We start from the raw sequence: 23,438 nt of genomic DNA, 5'->3' as shown, positions 1-23,438 counted from the left end.
GGGTATACTTCCTTAAGTTGTTAGAAAGATTTCAGAATTCATTCAAGATCATTACTCCCCTTTACAAGGAACGAGGTAAAGTTAAATTCCATTTACTTCACATTTCCAGTATAGTACAGAAGAGAAGATGCGCAGACTTGATGTGCTCTAAAAAGGAATTGGGCTCTCTGCCATGACAAGTTTGATATTGCACATGCGGCAGAGCACCCAGGCAGTTCAGCCAGAAAACTCTCTCCAAATGTTGTTAGGAGAGATAATTTCAGAAATTTAATGACCTAAGATAAGCAACAGTGCAGCCTTGGCAATGCTAGAATCATCAAGACTTCACTTATGCTCTGAAGTATTTAAAGAGCAAGAAGTATACAACTAGACTTTTTTCTTTCTAACCTAGGAATTGAAAAGACATGTATGTTATAGAAATGTAATTGAAAAGTGTACGTTATAAAAGCATGTAATTGAAAATAGACTCAGTAAATAGTTATGAAACCAAGACAGGCGGACTGAAAATGGCAGATGTACGCTGAATACAAGTACTGGGGATGCTGTTGCTGGAAGGGTTCCTATTTATGATTTCAGTGAGCTGCTGGAATTCATAACTTCTGTGCTCTTAACTTCTCTACATTTCTGTTTAGTGTACTTAATCTTCTTGAAAAGCAAACTAGAGATTTTGTTTATAACTACAATTAGAAATAGGTGCTTATAAAGATTTTCAGGTAACATACATGTGTTTTTCTTAAATTTGATTGTTTTCCAATAGTCATTTATTTGTTTCACCTAGATAGGTCTTTGAAAGTACATACTATTAATTACATTTCACAGTTCTACATTGCACCTTTAAATTAAAAAATTACAGTTTCCTTTCTGTGCTCTCTTGTTGTTCCTTAGATAATTATGCAGTTTTGTAATCTGCAGATGGCTTCTTTTTTCAATTGAATAATTTGCTTCAAGCAACAAAATACTAAAACATTATAGCCAATATGAAAGGCTGTATAATTGTTAATAATTGATTTGTTGCCTTATGATTGGTAGATTGCCAGTCTCTTCTGAATGCTTTTAATACAGGTGTGTTTTGAAAGGATTCCATTAGTCTGTTTCTGTAGAGTTGCACGAGGGACCTCTGAAGATGTACAGAATTATCCTGCACGCTGGCTTAGCTCAGTGGGAGAACATGTCCTTCTGCTTGTGCTGCTCTGTATTTTCTGCTCCTCTTAAAAGATAGCTGACAAGAACTGTTTAAAAATAGCAGGCCAAGGGCAGGTGACAAAATGTCACACGAGCAGCACCTGGTCCAGTGACAGCCTGGAGGGAGGAAAAAACCAAACCCAGATCACAGATAGGATTCTATTTCTGAAGCTGGTCAAACAGCAGAATTTCATCTTCAGCACAGGAAAAGAGAAGCGTTACGCACTCAAATTTAACCCTGTTTTTTTCATAATAGTTTCCTTTTTTTTTTCCTTCTAGTCCAAGTGTTAATTTTAAAGTAGAAATTAGTACAGACATCTTTTCTCTTTAGAAGTAATACCTGTAACCTCACACTCATTAGTACACTGTTAAGGAAAAGGGAATTAATGTCCATTTGTAGAGATGTCTGAAGTATTTTAGCAAAGGCTACACTAAATGAAATAATAGCAGCTGTAATGTTTCTGCAGTGCCAGATTAATGTGAAAATATGTATAGGAGAATTATGTCAGTAATTAGGAATTGTGAAGTGGTTAATGAAGATCATCTCTTTAAGAAGCTTTGCTCAAGGAGTTGGAAAGTAAAAACAGAAATTCTATTTACCTTCTGTCCCCCACTTCTTTCTGGAGGTGCTCTTTGCTTCATAGCCTTATTGTGGTGGCATTTTTTCTTAAAAAAAAAAAAAAAAAGGAGAAAATTTCAATGTGAAGAAAAGCTTTATTTACTTTTCTTAACCTCCTTAGTTTCAGAAGTGTATTGAAACTTCATGCTGCATCTGTTCGGATAGAATATTCATTGCAGCACAGCAGTTTCAGTGACTGGAAATAGAAGGCTTTCATTATCAATAGGAACTAAAAATGTTGGAGAGGATTGGCTTTAGTTCTGCTTTGCCAGAGTTTGTTTGTTAAAACTTGGATTTGCAGAAGTACAGGAATATAACCATTATATTGGTTTTTCAGTGTAGTGAGTGGATCCTGAGCTCCCATATTTGAGTGTCTGTGTAGTGAAGAAATGGAAAGTGACCTCTTTCCTTAGCTCCCAAACTTAGCCACAGACCTGGAGATAGGAAAAGCCTATGAAATGGCATTATGTTATGTACATAAAGTTACTTACAGTACTTAATTGAAATAAATTTTTACATGGCTATAATTATCCTTTTATAATTTTTTCCAAGTAAGGACTGGTACAAATTACAGTTTGCGGATTTTCGTGGGTGATTTAATTTAAAAAGTCCTATGACAAAGTTTCTTCAGGATAAGGTTTAATACTTCAGCTCAGTTAAAAAGTAACCCAAACTAATCTGAACAGCACTGCTGCTGTTGGCTCATTTCTTGCTTTAATAGTCAGAGTAGGTTTCTCTGGACTAAGTCTCCTTTAGGTTAAGAATATCAATTTTTCAAAGTGCATACGAATGTACTGCTTTGGAACAATATTCCTCCCAACCCAGTGTCTTATCTGAAGTGGTAGGTGATGGAGATTCTTAGGGAAGAATGCAAAACCAGGGTAAGAAGTCTCTCTCCAACTATCTGTTAACTTGAAAGCTTCTGATGCTGCATGTAGTATGTAAAATAGTGATTTATTTTACCAATTGAGTTTTGTAATGCTGTACTCATTATTGGAAGCCAGCTATAAATGGCATAACTGCAGCAAGGCTGAACTTGAGGCCTTGTTTTGAAAGGGTAAGCATGATGTTTTCTTAGTGCAAAGTAAGGGAATGTATTAAAAGAATTGTTTCATTGTTTATTTTCCAGTATTTTAAGTACATAATACTGAAGGTTCTGTGGTGTTTATTGTTTTAAATGTGTATTCTTGGGAAGTTGTCTTCAAAAGGTGGAAGATACCCTGACTGTTCATTCCCTTTAGAAATTTTTCATATTAATAAATTTAATTCAGTTTTGAAATAAAGCCATTGAAAATAGCTTTTGCTTACGTTGCAGGGCGTATGGGAATAAACTTCCATCATCCAGGAACAGACAATATTATGGCTCTTAATAGTAAGTAGTTAATGTCCAGTGATTTATATTGCCACATTGAATATTATTTCTTAGATCTATTGTGTGTGTAGCTGCACAGTCAGAGATAAATATGTGTAATGTTTGCATAGAAGTTCGTGTTCATTCTTTGAAAATGTTTTTCATAAATCAGTCACCTCTGATTCTTTATATTAGCTCTGAAAAGGCTTTATGTGTTTCACTGGAAGCTTCATAATGCCTGCCATGGAAAATTACAGAACAGTCTCTCTTGTTCCCTCTTTTGTGGGTGTGTATGTGTGTTAAAGCTGTAACTCTAATTTCTGAGATCTCTCCAGACATATTTCTTCCTGTTGGGATGATCTGTTACAAGTTTTGCATACAATTACATGGACTGATAGTGTTTGCTTTGTTGGTTTCCATTATGTAGACAGGAGCTGGGAGAATGGTTAGACATCTAAATAATGAGGGAAAACTGCACTTCACTGAGAGATTATTGCTTTTTTTTTTTTTTTTTTTGTGTCAGGAAATAAAATTAAAAGTCCAGTCATGAACATACAGACTCAAAGAACCTGGCAGAATGGATCTGGAAGACAGTTCCTATGTGGGGAGGGTGGGGGACGGTGTCAGGCAGCACCAGCATAATGCTGAACTGAGCTATGCAAATCAAAGCAAAGATTTTTCTGCCTAATCCTGAGAAATGCTAACTGCTTTGAAATGTCCGTTTTTGTTTACAATGTTGTATTGGACATTGTTGGGTTATTTACGAACTTCTCTAAAATTTTTTGCCTTTGCACTGTCTATGTAAATTAGACTGTGTATAGATGAGAACTGCAGGGGGTTTTTTGTGTAGTACCAGGCAAAGAATAATTTATAGATGTGAAGAACCGAAAATTTGTAATAGACAAGATGTAAGGTGTTTAACTTTTGGCTTTAAAGGGCAGCTTTTGAAACCTGCAAGACTTTGCCTGCACTCTTCTTGGGTTTACACTGTTAATGGTGAGGTGATATTTTGGGGAGTTTTTGTTGTCATAGCATATAAACCCCATTTTCTTACAGCAATGAAATTATGGGAAATCAAATAATTAACTAGGAGAAACGTTTTGTTTAATTAAAGACTTCATTAAAAGAGGAAGCTGTTCGTTCCCCTCTGTGTAAATAAGGTTTGCACAGTACAGTTGTCAGGTGTTTGACATGAATTCTGGTCTCAGATTGTTTATGTTGTTCTAAAGTGGGCATTTCAAGAACCTAACAATAGAAACATATTTGTGAAGATGGGATACTGTGACTGAATTTTGAGTTACCTTTAAAAATTGACAGTTATAATGAAATACACAATACTGTTTCTTACAAAGTCGAAGAGATTTTTGAAAGATGGGAATGAAAAACTGAAAAAGTTATAGTGTTTTGGGACAACTCGCTGTTATCTTAAATGAATGATGTGTTTTATTCTGATTTCTTTTTGATGAAAATAATAAACCCCCCTTTTTTCCTGTCTGATTTCTTTGAAATTTATACAGCAGCTATACACTCTAATAGTTTATAAAAAACAATAATCTTTTGTAGCTATAGTCCTGGTACATGGTCAAAATATCCGCATAGCTAACTGAAGGACCAAAACTATATATATTTATGCATTTGCACTATTAAAAATATTATAGGCTTATTCAAATATTAACTGTTTAAAGACTTAAATAAAGCTGGAATCATAAATATGCAATTTGTGCAAAATGAAATTAAGCACAAATCCAAAGTTTGAATAAGTTCTCATTTATTTTTCCTCTTCTGCAACTCTTCTCCCTTCCTCTCTTTACTAGGCAAGGCCACGTCATTTTTGGCCATCGATGAGAGCCGTAAGCTAGAATTATTGTACTGTGAAACCTGTTGGGTTTTGTTTTTAAATCTTTGAAGAGCTAAGAATAAAAGCAAATATTGAAGTACACAAGCTTAAAAATTATTTTCTGTGATTGAAATCCCTTTTTGTATGCAGCTACACTTGAAAAGTTTAGAACTCAGTAATTCCCGTGTCATTCATTACCTTTTCTGTGCCATGGGAAAGTATACCAAGGAAAATTAGCTCAAAACAAAATATACTTTTCTGTGCTGGAATGGCTGTTAAAATTTGGGTTAAAAAAATAAAACAAGTTAAAGAACAATTTCCAAAAGATACTTCATCACAGTGTTTTTTGGAATAATTTTGAGAACTTATGTAATGTCTTTAAATCATAATACTTGTCATATCTATGTTTAATTTCTGTGAAACCAAACACACTCTGCTGAGTCTGCAAATCCAGCCTTGACATTCTATTTAAAGTCATTGCTTCATAAGCATTTTTCCCTTTTCCTGTGAAGACATAGTAATAATCTTTAAGATTTATTACTCAAAGCTCAATTTCGTACTGACAATGTAGGCGATCTTTTGAAGTTGGAAGACAACATATGCTCGTGCCAACAGCAATGCAAAACTTCACATGCTGTAGGGAGAGGAGAAGTTTTCCAGGGGATGTTTGTCTCAAGCTCCTTCTCATCCTCTGTGGCAGCACTTTCAACTGTACTTCAGCTGTTATTCCTCTTTACTCATTAGAGCCTTTTGAAACTGGGGATTTTCCTAGCTGCCTGTCTTGAGCTGCTGTCTGTAAATGTTGGAGGGCATTGTCTGGTTTGAGGGAAGGTGTTGCTTTTAGCTGGCCAGCACCATTCTGTTCAGCATTGTGCAAGGCTATATCATCACCATCTTAGTTCTGAAATAATGAAATTCGTGGGGTAAAAGAGATTACTTTTAAATGCACAATTATTAGGAATCTCCTCATGTCATTAGTGACATTATGCTTGTGTACATACAGAGTTGCACATGTGTATAAACATGTTTATATTATAAATGCTCTTGAAGTTCAGAATGTTGGGGAATGCAGTGTTCAAATATTCAGAGAAATCTGAGTGCGATCCTAAAGAGCATCTAAACAAAAGGAGGATGCACATATTAGATTGGAAGCATTTTTGAAGGGGAAATGGTATAGCTTTTGTCTGTACTAGATCTAAGTGAAATTTCTCTAATTGAAATAGTGTTTTGAATCAATTAGTGACGTAAGGTAACTTTTTAGTAGTACCATTCATAGTGAGCTAAACAGTACAAGAATTTTTATAAACTTTCATCTACATCACTTTATTGAAATAATTGATACTGTAATTTGTAGAGGAAATGGGGCATAAATTTAACTCAAAGATGTCTCTTGCTAATATTCAATGCCATTTGTAGCCATACGTTTCTGCAGCCACTGCTTCTCTTGAATGTATGGTCCTTTCTAAATTAGCTGGGTAACTGGGACTGAGTGATCAGCATGAATGCATAGTCAGCTACATGCTAGGTGGTGAGCTGTCTTTAGGGCTTCTTGGGAACTCCAGAAAGCCACAACAGCTTCAGTGGGAGGGAAGTGTGGCAGGTGAAAAAGGGAGATGGGAATAAATGAGGGTGTGTGATCTCTACAAGGAAGCTCTGAAGTGTTGTGCTGGGATCCAAACAATCTTCTGTAAATTAAATGTAGTCTAAAGGTAGTTAAATGAACAAATGAGAAAGACCCCTTTGCGAAATGCTGGAATTTTGTTTTTCGTAAAACTCCGTTGTACAGTGACTTCGCAGTCCCGTTGGGCTACAAATGTTCCATCTGCTTCCACTGTTCATTCTTGTATCATACAAGAATGTGTCATCTGTGAGGTCTGGTACTGTTTGCTCTCCATCTGACTGTCTTTTCTTTTTGTTAGTGTAATTTAGTTCTATTTATTCAGAATAAAATAATTTGAAAAAGACATTAAGAAAAGGATTTGGGGCACCTTTTTAGATGTCTGTGTTGAGACTTTGGTTTTGTTTTATTAATCCCATTTATGTGGGGAAGTTGTCATGCCATGGCAGGAAATGTAATGACAACAAAGCTGTTTCATTTTTTGTTTTCATGGTTTTGTTGTTTTTAAAATTACCTTGTCTCCTTAAGAGCTATTGTACTTGGCTCTTACTGATGTTTTGTTGTTGTTGTTGTTTTCAAACACATATAGTGTTTAGATATAAAATTTGCTCAAGTAGCGTTTTATATTTAAAAGTTTTGCCAATGCTACTGTTATTCCCTAAAATAACCTGCTCCAAATAGAAAGCTTGTTGAATTACTTTTGTCTTGCAAGATCTTGGGTTGGCAGTTTTATAGCTAATAAAAGCTTTCTTTTTGTAGTGATAATACTCTGGGCAAGTGTGTGACTGAATTCCAAGAGGCATCCATCTCATCTAATAGTTCTTGCCTATAGGAATTTGCTGAGCTCTTTAGCCCAGTTGCCAGGTTGGGTTAATGTGTCAGCATCTTAATAGCATAGATAGAATAAGAGAAAGGAATAAAAAACACTGCGAGAACTTACAAGGTTTGCAAAACTAGACCTGATTTAGTTGTGAGGAGATCTGAGTTAATACAACTGGAGGGGAAAAATGACTGATGTGAAGTGTGAGATAGCAAAGGCAGCGGGGTTCAGAGGAGCCCCAGAGTGTGGGAACTGTCACTTTGCACATCACCTTGTTAGGTTTGTCAGAACCAGCTGTGCAAGCAGTTGGTATTGATGCTCCCTTGGAGGCTGTGAGGTGGGCTTGCTGGTATCTCTAAGTCCCTTCTATACCTATTTAAATTTTAAAAAGGGTGAAGGGGGAAGCAGGGGAGCAATAGTAAGTGTATGCTTTTTCTTCTTTCTTCCTTTCAGTTTTTTATATTGGCATCTGCACTTCCAGAGATCCGATTTGGCTGTTACTGGAGGCAGTATCTCTTATCAGTGGCTGCTAAAGGCTTTTTCTAGCAGAGGAAGATTTCTTAAATCATCTTCCTCTTTAATCCAACTTGGTAGCTCTTTAATACCTTTTTGTTTGTTTGTTTGTTTGTTTTCCCCCACTGCTTTTCCTGCCTCACAACCTCACCAATGTGCTTGTCTTTCATCTTTGTTATCCTCTCTATTTGTGGGTTACTGCCATCTGTTTCCTCTGAATTTTAAGATTTGCCAGGCTACTCCAAGAGCATTATATCTGATGCTAGAAGAGATGAAGCAGCCTGGCTGTTAAAAATGTGAGTTTCATTGTTAACAGATTTTTTTAAACTGAAACGAAAAGATGAAAATAGATAAACCTTCCCTCTTGCACAGTTGCTTGGCTGCTCTTCTGCCTCAGGAAAGGACACCTAAGCTGGTTTGGGGTATTGAATGCAGTTCATGTGTTTGATCAAGTGTTTGAGGCCCAGTGTGTGGGACTTAGCTGCATACAGCTTACATGTAGATTGTGTTTTTCTGGTGATGGGATTCAGTTGTATATGTATATGAGCATATGTTAGCAGGGAGATTGCTGTGACATTTACATCGTTAGTATTGGGAAAAACTCAACCAAAAGGGATCGTTGAGGTTCATATAACCAAGTTATTGTAGTAGCCATCTGCACATCCAGCCCATCTGTCAGTAGAAGTTGAGAACCACCTTTTGAACCACTTGTAGATGAGTGTCCATCTTTGCAATTCTTCTGGATCATCTCTCTGTTGCAGAAAAACACATTGTATTAAACACATCAATTATACTTGATTCTATCACCTTCCCTCAGTTAATGAATGCATTTTCCCTGGTATTTTAATTCACTTGAACACTTCCAGATCCCTAAGAACTTCAGAGACCCTCGGTTCAAAAGCAAAAGCTTGGCATATTTTCCTTTCTGATCTTAGAAAATCATTGCATAACTCATAATGTCCTAAAGCAAGTATTGTTCTGAACTGCTGACTGCTTCAAGAATACAAATGAGTGTTCCAAGCTAGAAATAAGATTCTGGTACCTTATAAATCAAGGAGGTTCCCAGTCTTGTCAAATAAACTTTCCTTTAGCCAGTATAGCTCTAAAATTTCTGGTCTGAAAATGCCGATCTCTTTTTTTCATAGAGGTAATTCTATTTTACGTCAATTTAAGATGCATCTTCAAGATTTCATTGAAGTGTGCATCTTTGATATTGTGACCACATAATTGCACGAACAAGATGAGTACCAGAAGTGAGGAAAGAATGTTCTTAAAAATCTCAAAATACTTTCTATTAAGTCTTCCATTAAATGTGGTAATAGAAATAAGTGTTGTTGCCTATTTCTAAATCTGAAATTACATGATGAAATTAATTTTAAGTTATGATATGGAGAGCATGTAGATCTGGTCCTTTTGAGTTAATGTTTTATGGTTTCACAAATTTATTGTTTCCTAGGACTGCTGATTTATTGTTTCCTAGTACTGCTAATTATTTGATACAAATACAAGGTGCAGTTTCAGTCCCATATTATGGTAAAACAGTCAAAAAATCCCAGAAAAGTTCTTTTTCATCAGTTTTGTGTAGCCTTGAGATGCAGTTAAAATCTGAGCAGTTCATTTGAGTGGGTTTTGATTTATTGCAACAATGGGCAATCTTAGCTGCAGGCTTTGAGGAATTTCAAAACATTAACACTGAGTTTCCTAGATTGCATTGCAAGATTTGAGGTTTGGGGAGTTTGTTCTGCTGGTTTGTTAAAAGCTTAAAGTTCTGTTCTTCATGATAGAGTTTCATGTTCATAAAAATACACTTGGCTTCTGGGACGAGGTGAGTTAATAGTTTCAGGAGAGTTATCAGTGGGTGAAAAAGATTCTGCTGTTCCTTTGCATTTGAGGCCATGCAATTTGGGCCACAGCAGTTATGTAACTTTGTACCTGACAGTTACAGAACGTCGCTAAGGATGGACAAACACCAATGCAGGGATGATCCTGCTGCGAGCTGCACGATCTGTCAGTGCACTTTGTACATGGGGAAATGTGCTCAGCCCCTCTTAAAGCCCCTGGGTCTGCCTTAATACTGTGATGATCTTGGTACCTAGGAAAGAGTCGTTCATGTTGCATTTAGAAACGTTTCAGGAGATGGTTTTCTGTGCAAAAGGACATTTATACGTGGCACCAAAACCAGTACGCGGGGAGCAGATGCGTTGGTGGGGGTACAGTTAAAGGAGCTCCCAGTTGCTTTTTGTCTTCTGTTGGAATTGCAAAAGAGAGAAAGTAACTTTATACACATAGCTCTGGTAATTTCATTGTTTGTAATAGTGCAGTAATCTCCATATTTTCTCCTGAATGTCTTCATTCAAGAATAATTTGTAAATTGTTTACTTTTTAAAGTATTTACTCAAATTGGAGGCATTATGAAAATTTACCTGATGAACTATTCCTACTGTTAAGTCTGATGTGCTGTGAATTTTAGCTTGCGAGAAAGATGGGTATTTTTTAATTAACTTGTTTCAAATGACACAGTCAAACTTCACATTCTGAGAAAACAACATAATAAAGTGTGCCTTTGAGGCTCTGAAGTTGTCATGCTGAATAACTCAGCTGCTCCAGGAAAAAGTAACATTTTAATATAAATACTAGTTAAAACTGAGATAATTTTCAAATTATGTATGTGCATGTATACAGAATGTAAACGACAATGGTGAAACTTCACCTTTTTTGAGTATTTAAATGTGATGCAATGTTTTTAAATCAGCAAAAACTGACTTGCACTTAAACTTCCTGTTTAAGTGAATTGCACTATTTTGCCCCTGGAATTTACAGGCAAATGTACCTTCAGTGAGTTTCAGTAACTTTTGTGGACATAAAGATTGTGTGTGAGTGCAAATATAGGATAAAAGTATTATTCTGCAATGCAGTATTGCATATAAGTGTTATAATACATGAGCAGCAACAGGGTATTCTAAAATTTACAGAAGGCTGCAGTAGATTTCTGCCATCACATACTGATCTTGATCAGAGCCTAAAAATTTACATTAAGCATATAAATCTTTATTTTCTTCAGAAGAAACACAGGAGTCTTTCATCTCATACTAAAATAATACTTCTTTATTTGATTTTTAGATTGCTAACATTCTGAGAAACCTCTTTCAGATTAATTGCTCTCAGAATTATGTGTCCATAACTATACCTTGAAACATGCTTTTATGGGAATGTGGGCATTCATCGAGACAACGACTTGCTGCAAGAGATCTGGCAATGATTCTTTGCCATCACAATAACTAATAAAATAGGGCAATAACTAGAAAGCAGGAGGGCAAATTCTATTCTTGCTGCAAAGCCACCTCTAGTGTTAATTCTCACTCTTGGCTGCTCAGCAAGAGGCAGAGTCTCTCTCAGGGCTCACCAGCCACCTCACTGTGGCTGAGGAGCTGTTCACACCGACAGCTCCTGCTGTCTTCATGTTAAACATAAATTACAGAGCAGGTCATCATAGCCCTTGACATTTTTTTATCCCCCTGAGACATACTCGTGTAGTTGGCTTTTTGTGACCTCACTGATAGTGGAAGGAAAAAGATGTAGGGGTTTGGTGTTTCTTCAGGGCTTGAGGAAGAAGCTGCCTGGGTAGAAGAGAGTTGCCTGTGCTGAAGGAGGGCAAGTCCTGCCCGGGTAGCCCCAGGACCTCCTGATCAAAAGAGGAGTAGCCAGGGAATGCTGAGGGGTCTGGTGGGACACCTGGGTGTGTAGGGCAGGGCTGGAAGGTGCTGTGTCAGTTTCAGAAATAAGAGGTGGTGTTGGGGAAGGAGCAGGAACTCTGATCCTGTTACAATGAGGAGAGAAAGAAACAAAATTCAAAGCTCTGTTACCTCTTTCCTAAGCTCACTTCTCCTGAAAAACCCTGCTTGATCCCCAGCCTTCCACATTTGATTACCTTTTGGGATAGATGGGAGATCCTGTGTAGAAGGCACATGTTTCCCAGATTATTTTCTGTTTTTCTAACATTTCAGATCAAAAATGCTGGTTTTTGCATTTGCCACTACATCACAAAATACGGTTCTAAAGTTGTCCAACATTGTGGATTTGCCATTGATGCATATCTCATTGAAATGCTGTGTTAATTCTGGTAGTTATGAAGGCATTTTGTCAATCTGGTTTTATTCATCTAAATGTTCTGGCTATTGAGTTCATCTTAGCAGGATTTTAGTATTTACATATGGTTAATTATTTAAATTGAAACATAATTGGAAAATATGTTCTCCACAACTATTTATTAAAATGCAAAATTAGATATTTGTTGCCACTTAAAACCATAATCCTAAATTATTATTTTATAATACTGTCCTATATGCCTGATTTTTTTAATACCTTTACCCTTTGCTATGTAGAAAAGTTGCACGGCAGGTATGTTCTTTTTTTTGTTTGTTTTTTTTCTTCCCTGGCTGTATCATCTTCAACTTTTTTTTCTTGTCTTGGGTTGTTTAAATTTCATCTTGCACTTTTAAATGTCTTTTCCTTCTTTATGGTGGGAGGGGAAAAAGAGAAGAGATAGAAGCTACATTTTCATTGCTTTTGGAGCTAAATCTAATGACAGCTGTACCGACAATTTTCTTCTGTGTTTACATGCAGCCAGGAGCTATGGGCGGAGAAGAGGTAAAAGTATTTACTAAATGTTTTGTTTGCTGAATAGTGGGAGAAATAAATATTTAGTTTTCTTGTGATAAGATGATGTTACTGATTTTGACATTATTTAGTTGATCAATTGCTTCGTATAAATCAATCTCATATTCTTCCCTTGCAAAACAGCTCCCTTTTAACAGCATCTTAAAGCAATGATGGTCCTGAGCTGATAACTTCAAGTGTGTTGCTGTTACCAGAGAATTGAAGGATGACTCAATGTAAAGACTCTCATGACGCGTATTTGTGACTTGATATGTATAGTGTTCCAAAAAATGACTGGTTTGGGGTTTATGTTTGGTGTTTGATTGTTTGTTCTGTAGAAGTGCAAAGTTTAACTGCTGCACTGAACGTTTGAAAATTACTTTTTTTTTCTTACATGAAACAGCGTTTGCTAAATATTAGACTTCATTACATTGAATTGCCTCAGATAGAACATGTGTGAATACCAGTAACTGTCCTCAACAGTAAATATTGATAATCATTTTGAAAAGATACAGTATTTGAGCACATTTTAACAGTCTTTCATCATAGACAACCCTTAAAACATAAAAGCAAACTGAAAGTATTTTATAAATATACAGTGCTGCAGGTCAGTTTGTTCTGAGAGATGAACAAGGACAATAGCAAGTCCAACAGCTGTACCAAGCAAACCACTAGTGCAGCTTTTCATTTATGTCCTGTGCTGTAGCTTACACAGAATGGTTGTGATTGAGAAAATAACAGTGAAAATAGCAGCTTTTAACAGTTAACGTTTAGGCAGTGCCATCTGCATGGGGTACTTTAGCATTAAACCTAATTTTATCTTCCTTTCCATGAAGTTCTCTGCCAGCTCTGCTGGTGACATTGCCTCCTTTTCCAAATGTAGAATTTGCATCATGTTTGTGAAGAACCTTAGAGACAGATGTATCCATCACACAGACCAAGAGTGTCCAAGGGCTTGTAATTTGTATGGATTGAGGTGGTAGGCTGTACAAGCCATACTAACACAGTTTGTAATAAAGATTTTGCTCTGATTTTGTTGAAAGCTGACTCATTTTAGTGTTTATTTGATAGCTAAATCTGAACCAAAAGGTTCAAATTTTCCTCACAAACTTACCTTCCTGTTTTTCCCCACCTGCAGAGATCAGGCTACTGTTAACAGATGTTGAAAGCATTCTAATACTTAGATTTTTTTCAGTGCTTTCATGGCACTGAAACAAATTGGAAGTATGTGGAGTATATACAGTAGGGTATACTGTCTGTGCACTTGAACACTGTTAAATTTTATTTTAAGATTGTAGCAGGTGTTTCCAGATTGATCAAATGGCACCAAAGTAGAAAAGGAGGCAGGAATCAGTAGGATATTATAAATTACTTGCAACTCGTGTTTACTTGCAGAAGCAAAATACAATAATGAAGAAGTAATTGGGATAAATGTAATTTAGGCTGTTTTATACAAATTTTAGTGAAAACAAAACAGGGCAAACAAGTTCATAATGTGCTGGCTTTTCAGGTTGTTTTTTTTTTCTCACTACCAAGAAGCATGTTTCATTCCACAAGACTTGTTTCCTGTGTGAAATGCAGGCCTTTCCATACTAACAAGCAGATGTGTGTATGTGTGTGTCTTGTCATTAATGTTAGGGATTTTGACTTGACTCATTCATATTGAAGTCTGTGATGTTCATGCTTTATCATTACCTTGACTTTTATAATGTTGGTTTTGAGCTTTCTTAACCTTAAGCATGAAATTCTTCAACAGTCTGTTAAAAACCGTGTTGGTTATCAAATATTTTCATATATCCCTCTCTATTGTTGCTTTTACCATATGCATTGGGATAATATGCAGAGGAACCACAGGCAAGTCTGTGCAGGGACTCATTTAATGTTTATTATACTGGGATATTTTCGTTAGTGTTTGATTCTGTCACTGTGACTAAGCATTTTCAGTGAGAAGAGGTTTGTCAGACTTTTCTTGAGGCTTGCCATAAACTCTCAGTTCTCTACTTGATTCTCTGTTTCCTTTGAGGAAAGAGATGAGCATTTCTTTGTACGTGTCGTGTTTAGAGCTGTTGAGTCATGTTCCTGGTACCTTGTTTTTAAACTTTTACAGCCGGTTTTTCAGGTACAGATGTAAGCACCACTGTGGGAAATCAGCCCAAACTATTTTGCTGCGCTGACGACTCAGAGATGCCCAGGGAGGGGTACAGGAGTGCATTACAAAAAAAGTGCATTTAGTGATGCTTTCCCATAATGTTCTCCCAGAAATTTGCCCCAGGGGGTCTCTTGACATGATGTTTTAATATTTATTGCTTTAGATTGCATTTTTCTCCTGTATTTACTCATTGCCTTTTCTAAGCTTACATAAATTTTTCAACATCCCAAGAAGTCTGTAGCAAGGATTTCCAAAGTTTGCCTTGCTCTGAACCTTGGCATGTACTGATCGTGTTCAATGCATTTTATTTTTCCCTTACTGGAGAAGGCTGTGAACAGTCATTCTCTGTTCCCTTGTCTGTATGCTTTCCGTTACTTAAAATGTATTTTTATATTTAGCTTTATACTTGACTTAGCTATAAACTTAAGGAACATAATTTGCATTTATTTAAGGTGAGTGCAGTGCTTATAGACCACCAAGCATCTGGCATGGTGCTTAGAGGTGATACCGTGCTTTCTAAGCTGCTGTCAATTTTTATTATTTCCTTCAGAACTCAGTCTCCTCTGCAGATCTGTGTTTTAGTTGAACACCTTGTTATTAATTTGATATGTCATCTTCCGCTATGGGCTCATGTTTCTTGTTTGTTTCCTTTTTTACAAGAAGGTAGGTTGATGGGCAGGAATTTAAAAAATTATTTATCTCTTCAATAATATCAATCTCTGAGATATTTTCAGATTTCCTGCTTTTCAATGAGTGTTCTGTTGCAATATTTTTACACAGTTGTAGTAGTTTTAATTATTTTTTGTCTCATGCAAATATTCTCTTTTATGTTGAAATGCATGTGTTTATACATGTGCATGACCTGTTTGTCCATTAATGGAATATTCATCAAAAGTCTTTCTGTTTTATGCTCTAAACCCACCATTTCTGACAAGAGGTCTGTGAAAGGTAGCATCTCTACATCCTTCTCTGGTTGTGGCATTTACCCTGTTTATGTTGATTTGTAAATGCACGGTAGGATTTTTGCTTCAGTGGATTTTTGTGTCTGTGATCTCTGTCAGCTTTTAACATTCAATATATTCTTTTTAATCAACACTTTTCTGGTGCCTGATGTTTGTAAAAAAAAAAAATCAGGCTGGTGTAGTATGTCAGGGAGAACATCTTTCCTGACTTTGTTAGCTTGTTTTCCATAAGCAGGATTACTGTTTCTTTTTGTAATCTGTCCTTTGCTACTGGAGACAATTGCTGATATTTTCAGTGTATATGTTCTTCTGACTGCTGTCCCACTGTCTTGATTTTTCTCCTTGCCCCTATTTTTATTTCCTTCACTTCCCTGGGCTGTTAATACCAGTATGGTATTAATCCTTAGGTCTTGCTATGTCAATTCCATGTGATCCATTACCTTTGAATTTTATTATGTGCGCTTACAAAAGTATAAATACATTTATATTTGTAATCAGCCATTTTTTGATTAATGGTATAAACCATTTGTATCAATTAATTGTAATTCCATGCCTGGGAGCAATCCTCCATGAGGTATGAGGGGACGAGTAGCCTTTTCAGAGTTGAGGTGTGGTTCCTATTTATATATCTCTCTATATTCAGGACGTATTTTTCAACTCAACTAAAGGGAATTGTTAAATTCCAAAGTTGGCAAGTGTTGCTTATATGCAGTCTTTAAATATTTTTTAATTTTCCTTGTTAATGTATCTGTTTTAAGATAATGTGTGTATACTTTGTTAGTAGTAGCAACAAGTTAATCACATCAGATGGTTACAAAGAAATTCTTAACTTTTCATTAACAAACTGAGCAGCAGCCATTTATGCTGATTTTGCTCCTTCCTTACTGAAAGGATGTTTTAGCTCTGGGTAACAAACAGGCTGACAAAGCTGTTCTAGCTAACAATGTTTTCCTTCAAGTGCAAGTTCTCTGTGGTTTATTTAACAAGATTTTTTTTTCTTGTTCACTAAGTTTTTTCATTTTGTGTGGTTAATATCAGCACTCCAAAGCTTTTCCATGTTTATTTTGCTGTTTGCCCCCCTGTCAGCATGGGCTTGTGTCCTGTGGAGGTGGAAGTGCAGCAGCCCTTGTTGTCAGGATCCTGTACAGCACTCAGAGAACTGTCCTGCTCTGCAGTGCAGTAGCTTGAGGGATCTTGAGACCATTCCTTCAAGATCTGTTATGGAAGGTGTAAATCTCTAAGAATTGATTTGAAATGTAAATCTTCCAAAGGTTATTTCAACAGCTATGACACATAATTTCATCAGATAACTTGTTTTTCATTTCTGTCCATTCTCAAGGGTTTGTTTTAAAGCTAAATTAGGTTTATTGTCTTGTAAGGGTAACACGCTCTTGGAAAAAACCAGAAACAATACTACTGAACGTGAATTGGACAACCGGACCACCTAGCTGGGTCCTTTAATTCTGTTCTGTTAAAGGAAAACAGTAAAAGGAAAAGATTTTTACTGAACTATTTCATTCTGCAGCAAATAGCGTTAACTGTAGAACCTACAAAATCTGTTGCAGGTCGGTCTTCACTCTTTCCCTTTGAAGACGGCTTCCTGGACGACAGCCATGGGGATCAGTCGTTGTCCTCGGGGCTCAGCTCTCCGACACGCTGTCAGAACGGGGAGAGAGTGGAACGCTATTCTAGAAAGGTGTTTGTTGGAGGTCTTCCTCCTGACATTGATGAAGGTACTGTGAATCACTGGCATTGCTGACATGTGGGAATTGGCTTTCATATAACTACTGTTGCAAAGGTCAGATTTTCATCGAAGCAAATGGATTTTCCCAGGTGTGGCTCTTGCAGTGCTTGTGGCGTTACTTAGAACAGACACACACTCCCACCCCCTGCAACACCCAAGAGTTTACTTGATGTTCTTGTGTACTGTAGATGAGAAAAGATGGAGACAGAAGTGGCTGCATAGCAGATCTTCTGATCTGCATGTCTTCCCACGGCTGTCAAGTGGGAAAGCTGAAAAAGGGAACTTAGTGGGTACTGTCTCTTCTCCTTGTCTTTTCCTATTCTTGGATGTGGTTGACTTTAAAGACTTTCTTAATGCAGTCCTTACCAAAATACTGTGGGCTTTCAATAATCAGCTCTTATACCCAGGATGTATGCAGGGTTCAGATGATAAATACAGGGTAATAATATGGTTACAAAGTAATAACCTGCTTAGCAAGGATGGTCAGAGTTTTTCTCAATAATTATCTGCTCTACTTGTGTGTGCCCCACCAACCCTTACTCCCAAACTAAAATCATGACAGTTTTTGGTGTATTTTTCATAGCTGGAATACAGCTGGAATCCACCTCTGTCTAGCTTCAATGGGTATACACAGGGAATCTGAGGATGCCTTATAATGAAGAGGGAGATCTCTAATCAGAAGCCTAAATCATGTACAGTTTTAATGAAGAAATAGTATGAGTTGCCGGTCTATGTTTACGAACACCTCAGCTGCAGTTCCCAGGTCACACCAAGAGTTGCAGGGCTGTTTTGTGGGGTCTGGTGGGTAATCTGGATTTGCAGCTGTAAGAACCAGCAGCCCAGCAGGGACAACCGATGTGTACGTTGCTGGGTCACTCAGAGTCAAAATACATACTCAATCTACCCTGTGAGGAGGTAACATGGTCCCCCTCTTTCCTGAGAGGCCTCCTTCAGTAACCCCTTCTCCTTCAGCTCTTCAGGTGCACTGTCTCCAGATGCTTGAAAAATCTGGCGTGCAATTCATGGGGTCAGAGAGACTGGACACATCTCAAACAGCAGTACAGAACCTGGAAAACCCCATTGCCTTTTCTCCTTATGGCTTGTTACTCTGATCTACCCAACATCACATTAGACACAATTTTAAACTAATTCCTTCTTTAAAGTACATTTGAAAATGTATTGGGAAAATAAGACTTTTTCAAAAACCATTTTAAATACTTCTTTCTGGTGGATTTACATGTAAAACAAAATTGTCCTGTAGGGTAGCTTGTGATGTGTGTTACATGGTGATTCCAAATTGATGCTTAAAAAGTGAAGAAAAAACTTGTTAATTCAAGGCAGATTTCCTGAGGGGCCTGAGGAAGGTGAAATGCCCACAGTGGCATGACCTGCTGCAGCCCCTTTCTAGGGCAGGCTGCAAGGAGCAGCCGTGCTGACATGGAGCTCCTCCGTCAGTCCCATGTGGCTGCATCTGACCCTGCTTTGTGGCTATAATTAGAAATAGACCGCAGCTGAAGCATATTCACTTCTGATAGATCATGTTTGCATTTAATCCTGCTGCAGACTTCCACTAGTGGAATGTAAAATCGCTTTTTTAAGCAGCCATGTACAGCACAGAGATGAAAGAATATTTAAGCATCCTCTATGGACATTATTGCAGTTTTCACTGTTCTTGTTTTGTTTTATTTTTTAAGACCTTTTAACCTTGCCACTGTCAGTTTTTACGTTCTCTTTAAGGTGTCTCGTTTGGTTTTTTGTAGATGAGATCACTGCCAGCTTTCGTAGGTTTGGACCTCTTGTGGTGGACTGGCCTCACAAAGCTGAAAGCAAGTCATATTTTCCACCTAAAGGTAAATAGTTTAAAATGCACTTAAGAAGGCTGTTCTGGTAAAAGGAAATTACATCTGCCGTGTGGCAATCCACTATAAAGCAAAATTTTGACTCTTTATGGTGAATTTTCTATCTTTCATCAAGCGTATTTTCAGCCATTGTCATGATGGGAAAAAAGTTCACGATTTGGTTATTGAAACATGCTCCTCTGTGCACACTACCTCAGCACTCCTTGAACCCTGGCGTTGTGCCTTACTCTGTACCAGCAGCAGGTAGAAGGCAAGTTGCAGGCATTTCCTAGTTGATTCTGTTGTGGTTTGCACATTGCAAAACCCATGGGAATAAGCTGGAAGTCACTTGGATTGGGTCCCTGGATTGGGTGCCCAGAGTTTTGCAGGGAAGCGACTCCAGCGTGTGCTGCTCCCCAGGAGCTGGGATCCCGCTCCATGATCCCGCGGGGGAGCGCGAGCTCCGTGTCAGGGCTCCCCGGGCACCGAGCACAGAGCGGGCACGGGGCTGGGCCAGAGTTGTGTGCACATGGGGCAACCTCTTACCGGGCAGCACGACATGATGCAGACCTGTTCTGGGTGAGAAAAAAACACTTCATGAGAAATCTGTTTGGGAAGGGTTACTCGGCTAAATCCAACTGCTCTTACCATAGCCTGGTCTCTCTGATTTTGTACGATCCATGCTACTCTCTTTCATACGTGCCTCTTGCACGTAGTTCCTGAGCTCACTCATGATCTGAAACAGTAGCAGGAAGTTGTACACGGAATTTCTGGTCTATATACAAGGTTTTTCATTTCTCATTGACCCTGGAAGCTCTTAATTGCTCATTAAGGCCACTGATTATTTTGGCAGAACAATGGACTGTTCAGTCAGTGAACTGGCTAATCCTGCAATATTTTGATAGATATATTTTGACTGTAAAAACACACAAATAAAAGCCAACTTAATTTATTTGAAAGCTTAATTGCTGGAGGCAAGGTAACACTGTGGCAAATACTTGCCCTGTGAACAGTATTTGGGAAACTTAAAATCAGAAGAGAAACCCTCACTTAGAATCAGAAGAGAAATACATGCTTCCTCTTTCCTGTTCCATTCTCACCACTCAGCCTTGCTGTCAGCAGTTATGCAACATCTGTTCTTGAATTTAAAAACAAATCAAACAGCCCCGAAAACAGCAAAAGAACCACCCCAAACCTCCATCCCCCTGCAATATTCCCAAGGACAGTTGGTAAAATAGGTGCTTTTCCCTTTTTATGTTATTTTTAAAGATCTTTGGGGTCTTTCTGGCTAGTGAATTCTAATTGTGCCTTCACTTAAAAGATTTTTTTTTTTAGAAAAGGTAGAAAAGTCAGCTTCTCCTTGTCCTTATTACCTCTAAGTATTCTCTTCTTGTTTTCCTTTTTTTTTTTATTTTTTTCCTCTTATTAATTCAATAAGTAACTATTTGTTGAATTAACATGCGACTTCCAATTTTGATTTTGTTCTGTATCTGACCGTGGACTAGTTATGCCTTGACAAACTTGTAAAATGTTTTTGAGTAAGGTCTATTTTAGCAAAAGACAAGGGAATGCAGCCTCACTTCTATTTTTGTTATGATTCTAATATAGGAAACAGCTTTCAAAGCCCCTGCCAGTTGCCCTGAACGTCTGTCTGAAAGTGCTAAACAACAGTCAATCCCAACTGTTCCAGATTTATTTATATCTGACTTCTTAGTTATCAGTCAGGGCTGCAGCATCAGACATCCTGCATGCCCGGCTCTGACATTCACTTAGAGTCATGGTAAGCTCCGTAGGTCAAATGCATGATCCCCTACAAGCAGCAGCTACACAGAAGACAGAATATTATTTCCAGGAGTCAAAGGGTAAAGTTTGAATGTCTGTTGTAATTTTTTCACAGCTTTTTTGTTTTGTTTTGTTTTTTGTTTTGTTTTGTTTTGTTATTCAGTAAAGAGTACTTACTTTTCAAGGCTATCACAGAATCATTTTCAGAAGTACCACAATAAAATGTCTCCAATGCTTGTTTTGATCAGAAGTTCCTTTAAACCTAATTTAATTTAAATTTAAGTTGGTGGGCTTTAGTTTTGGGTTTTTTTGGTTTGTTTTACTTCTGTATTTTAAGCTGTTTTGGTGCATTATTGGACATTTCCTTAAAAAATACAAAAAGAGATATTTGAAATTATGCTTGGTGCAAAACTCAGTGAGACTTACTCAGCTGTCAAGTACTCATGAATTCAAATGTTTTCTCCCTTCATTTTTCTAGATGTCTTCCAAATTGCATTGCTAGTCTGTAAATTCTCTGACATTTTGAATATGAGTCTTTCAAACGGAAAACATGTCCAAAAAACCAAAGGACAAATGAAATTATAGAGAAGAGAATGAACTGGGGTTTGTATGCTAGCAATCTTGAAAGAAAACAAGAAAAATGAATTGTTGGAATGATATGGGGATGATGCGGAGGCTGTTCACACACTGATAAAACCTGACCTGCAAGGCTTCTCCCACCTCCTTGAGTGTGCCCCAGAGACAGTAAAATTGAGCCCTGCTCTTTCTGAGCGTATGTCATCACCTCCAGATGGACTTCAGTGTCCTTCTGGCGGGTGGCCTTTTCCATTGCTGGAGGGTCAGACCTTTGGGCAGTGTCTGGTCTTTCAGCAAGGTTCAGGAGTTTTGTCTGTTTGCTTTGATAAGTGTCCGCTGAGAGGTTTGGGGCAGAGGACATCAGCAGGTGATGCCGTGGGTCAGCACAGTCAGTGAAGCTTTATGCTGGAGCTGCTTCACATCATGGTTTTCTCTCCAGTTACATCCAGGTGATGCAACATCCCCTGCAGTCCGGAGTGAGTCAATACAGATTTCCAGTATCTACTTGTTGATACAGTTTATTGAATTTTGGAATGTTTGCTATGCTGGTGCAATACTTGAATTCCCTGTAGTCACCCTGTATTAGGAGCACTCTGTTGATATTCTTAGGGCTAGGAAGAGAAGGCTGCAGAAACCATTAGCCATGGCTAATCTGATCAAGCATGAAATCTGAAAGATTAAAATGTTGCTTACAGTCTAGTGACCTCCACCACCAGCCACCAGCCCCCCTGAGGGCTTTATCTGGTTAGTTTAGTGAGCGAGTCAGGCCATAGATGTGTAGTCAGTTCCAGCAAGCCTTATTAGCTAATTTATTCGTTGGTAGGGTTGATTAGCTTAGCTGCAGTGGCATATAAGCTATCATTGGGACCAGCTGGAGCCCAGAAACATTCCTGCAGCATTGAGCTTGAACAAAGAAGGTTTTCCTGGATTTGGCAACCTGAGCAGGATGGTGTCACCACGGGTCTGCTCAGGCACATTACCTCAGATCTAGTGCTGGGCCTGACAGACATAAACATTTGTGCGTGAAATGATGCTGAGCTGGGATCTCCAGCATGGGGATCCAGCGTGGACATTATCCCAGTGTGGTGTCAACAGTGCCATTTTGGACCTTGGGGGATGGCACAGCAACACAGATGTATCTGCAAAGTATTCCTCAAGCACATCATTGATATCTGTATTATCCAGGTTTTCCTGTTTTCCCAGATATTCTAGGGGTTTGTTACCCAAATGATGCCATTTGCCTGATGTCACGGAATACACTGATCATGTGTTTGTGAAAGCAGTCTGGCTTTGTCAGCATCTGAGTTTTGGGCATTGTAACAGCAAACCCCAAATCATTCTGTAGATCAAGCACACCTTACCTTACCTTGGTTCCCAGTGAGTTCCAGGTTTAGGTTGCTGAGCGAACAGGGACGTTCTTGTCACTGAAAGTGAATATTGTGCACTTGGGCAAGAGAAACTGCCAACAGCTGACAATGTGTGTAAGAGGCTTCTATTTCTAGTTCTGAGCATCTGCATTGTTGCCTTAACATTTCTTTTTACCCCTCCTGTGCATTGTAAAGCTTAGCACCGTGTTCTTATGTTTGTGTCATGCACGAGATGTTTGTTAATGCTTTGCTTCTGAGTAAGGCTAATTCATTCCCATTGCCTGAGAAGTCTTTGGATTACTTCCTTTGGCATCTGTTTGGATATGTTACTAACTGAACTGGCAAAATTATAAATGCCATGTGTTGGTCTTGGGTAAGCAGATGCCCAGTTCATAATGTGTTTACTTGGCTTTCACCCCAGAGT

General features: G+C 38.0%; 1 protein-coding gene across 5 annotated transcripts in view; it reads left to right on the top strand.

Annotated features, from left to right (window-relative positions):
• CPEB3 (cytoplasmic polyadenylation element binding protein 3) overlaps positions 1 to 23,438 on the top strand; it is an 83,338-nt gene that overhangs the window by 36,656 nt on the left and 23,244 nt on the right. For all 5 annotated transcript variants that reach the window (XM_066191174.1, XM_066191177.1, XM_066191175.1 and 2 more), the window contains exons 4-6: positions 3,117 to 3,173; positions 17,273 to 17,440; positions 19,212 to 19,301. In XM_066191174.1, the coding sequence (XP_066047271.1) occupies positions 3,117 to 3,173; positions 17,273 to 17,440; positions 19,212 to 19,301 (315 nt within the window). The remainder of the gene's footprint in view (positions 1 to 3,116; positions 3,174 to 17,272; positions 17,441 to 19,211; positions 19,302 to 23,438) is intronic.

Source organism: Chamaea fasciata, unplaced genomic scaffold (genome assembly GCF_029207755.1).
Source record: "Chamaea fasciata isolate MVZ Bird 193981 ecotype frontalis unplaced genomic scaffold, bChaFas1.0.hap1 SCAF_9, whole genome shotgun sequence".
Lineage (NCBI taxonomy): Eukaryota > Metazoa > Chordata > Aves > Passeriformes > Sylviidae > Chamaea > Chamaea fasciata.
This window is presented reverse-complemented; position numbering and strand designations above follow the sequence as displayed.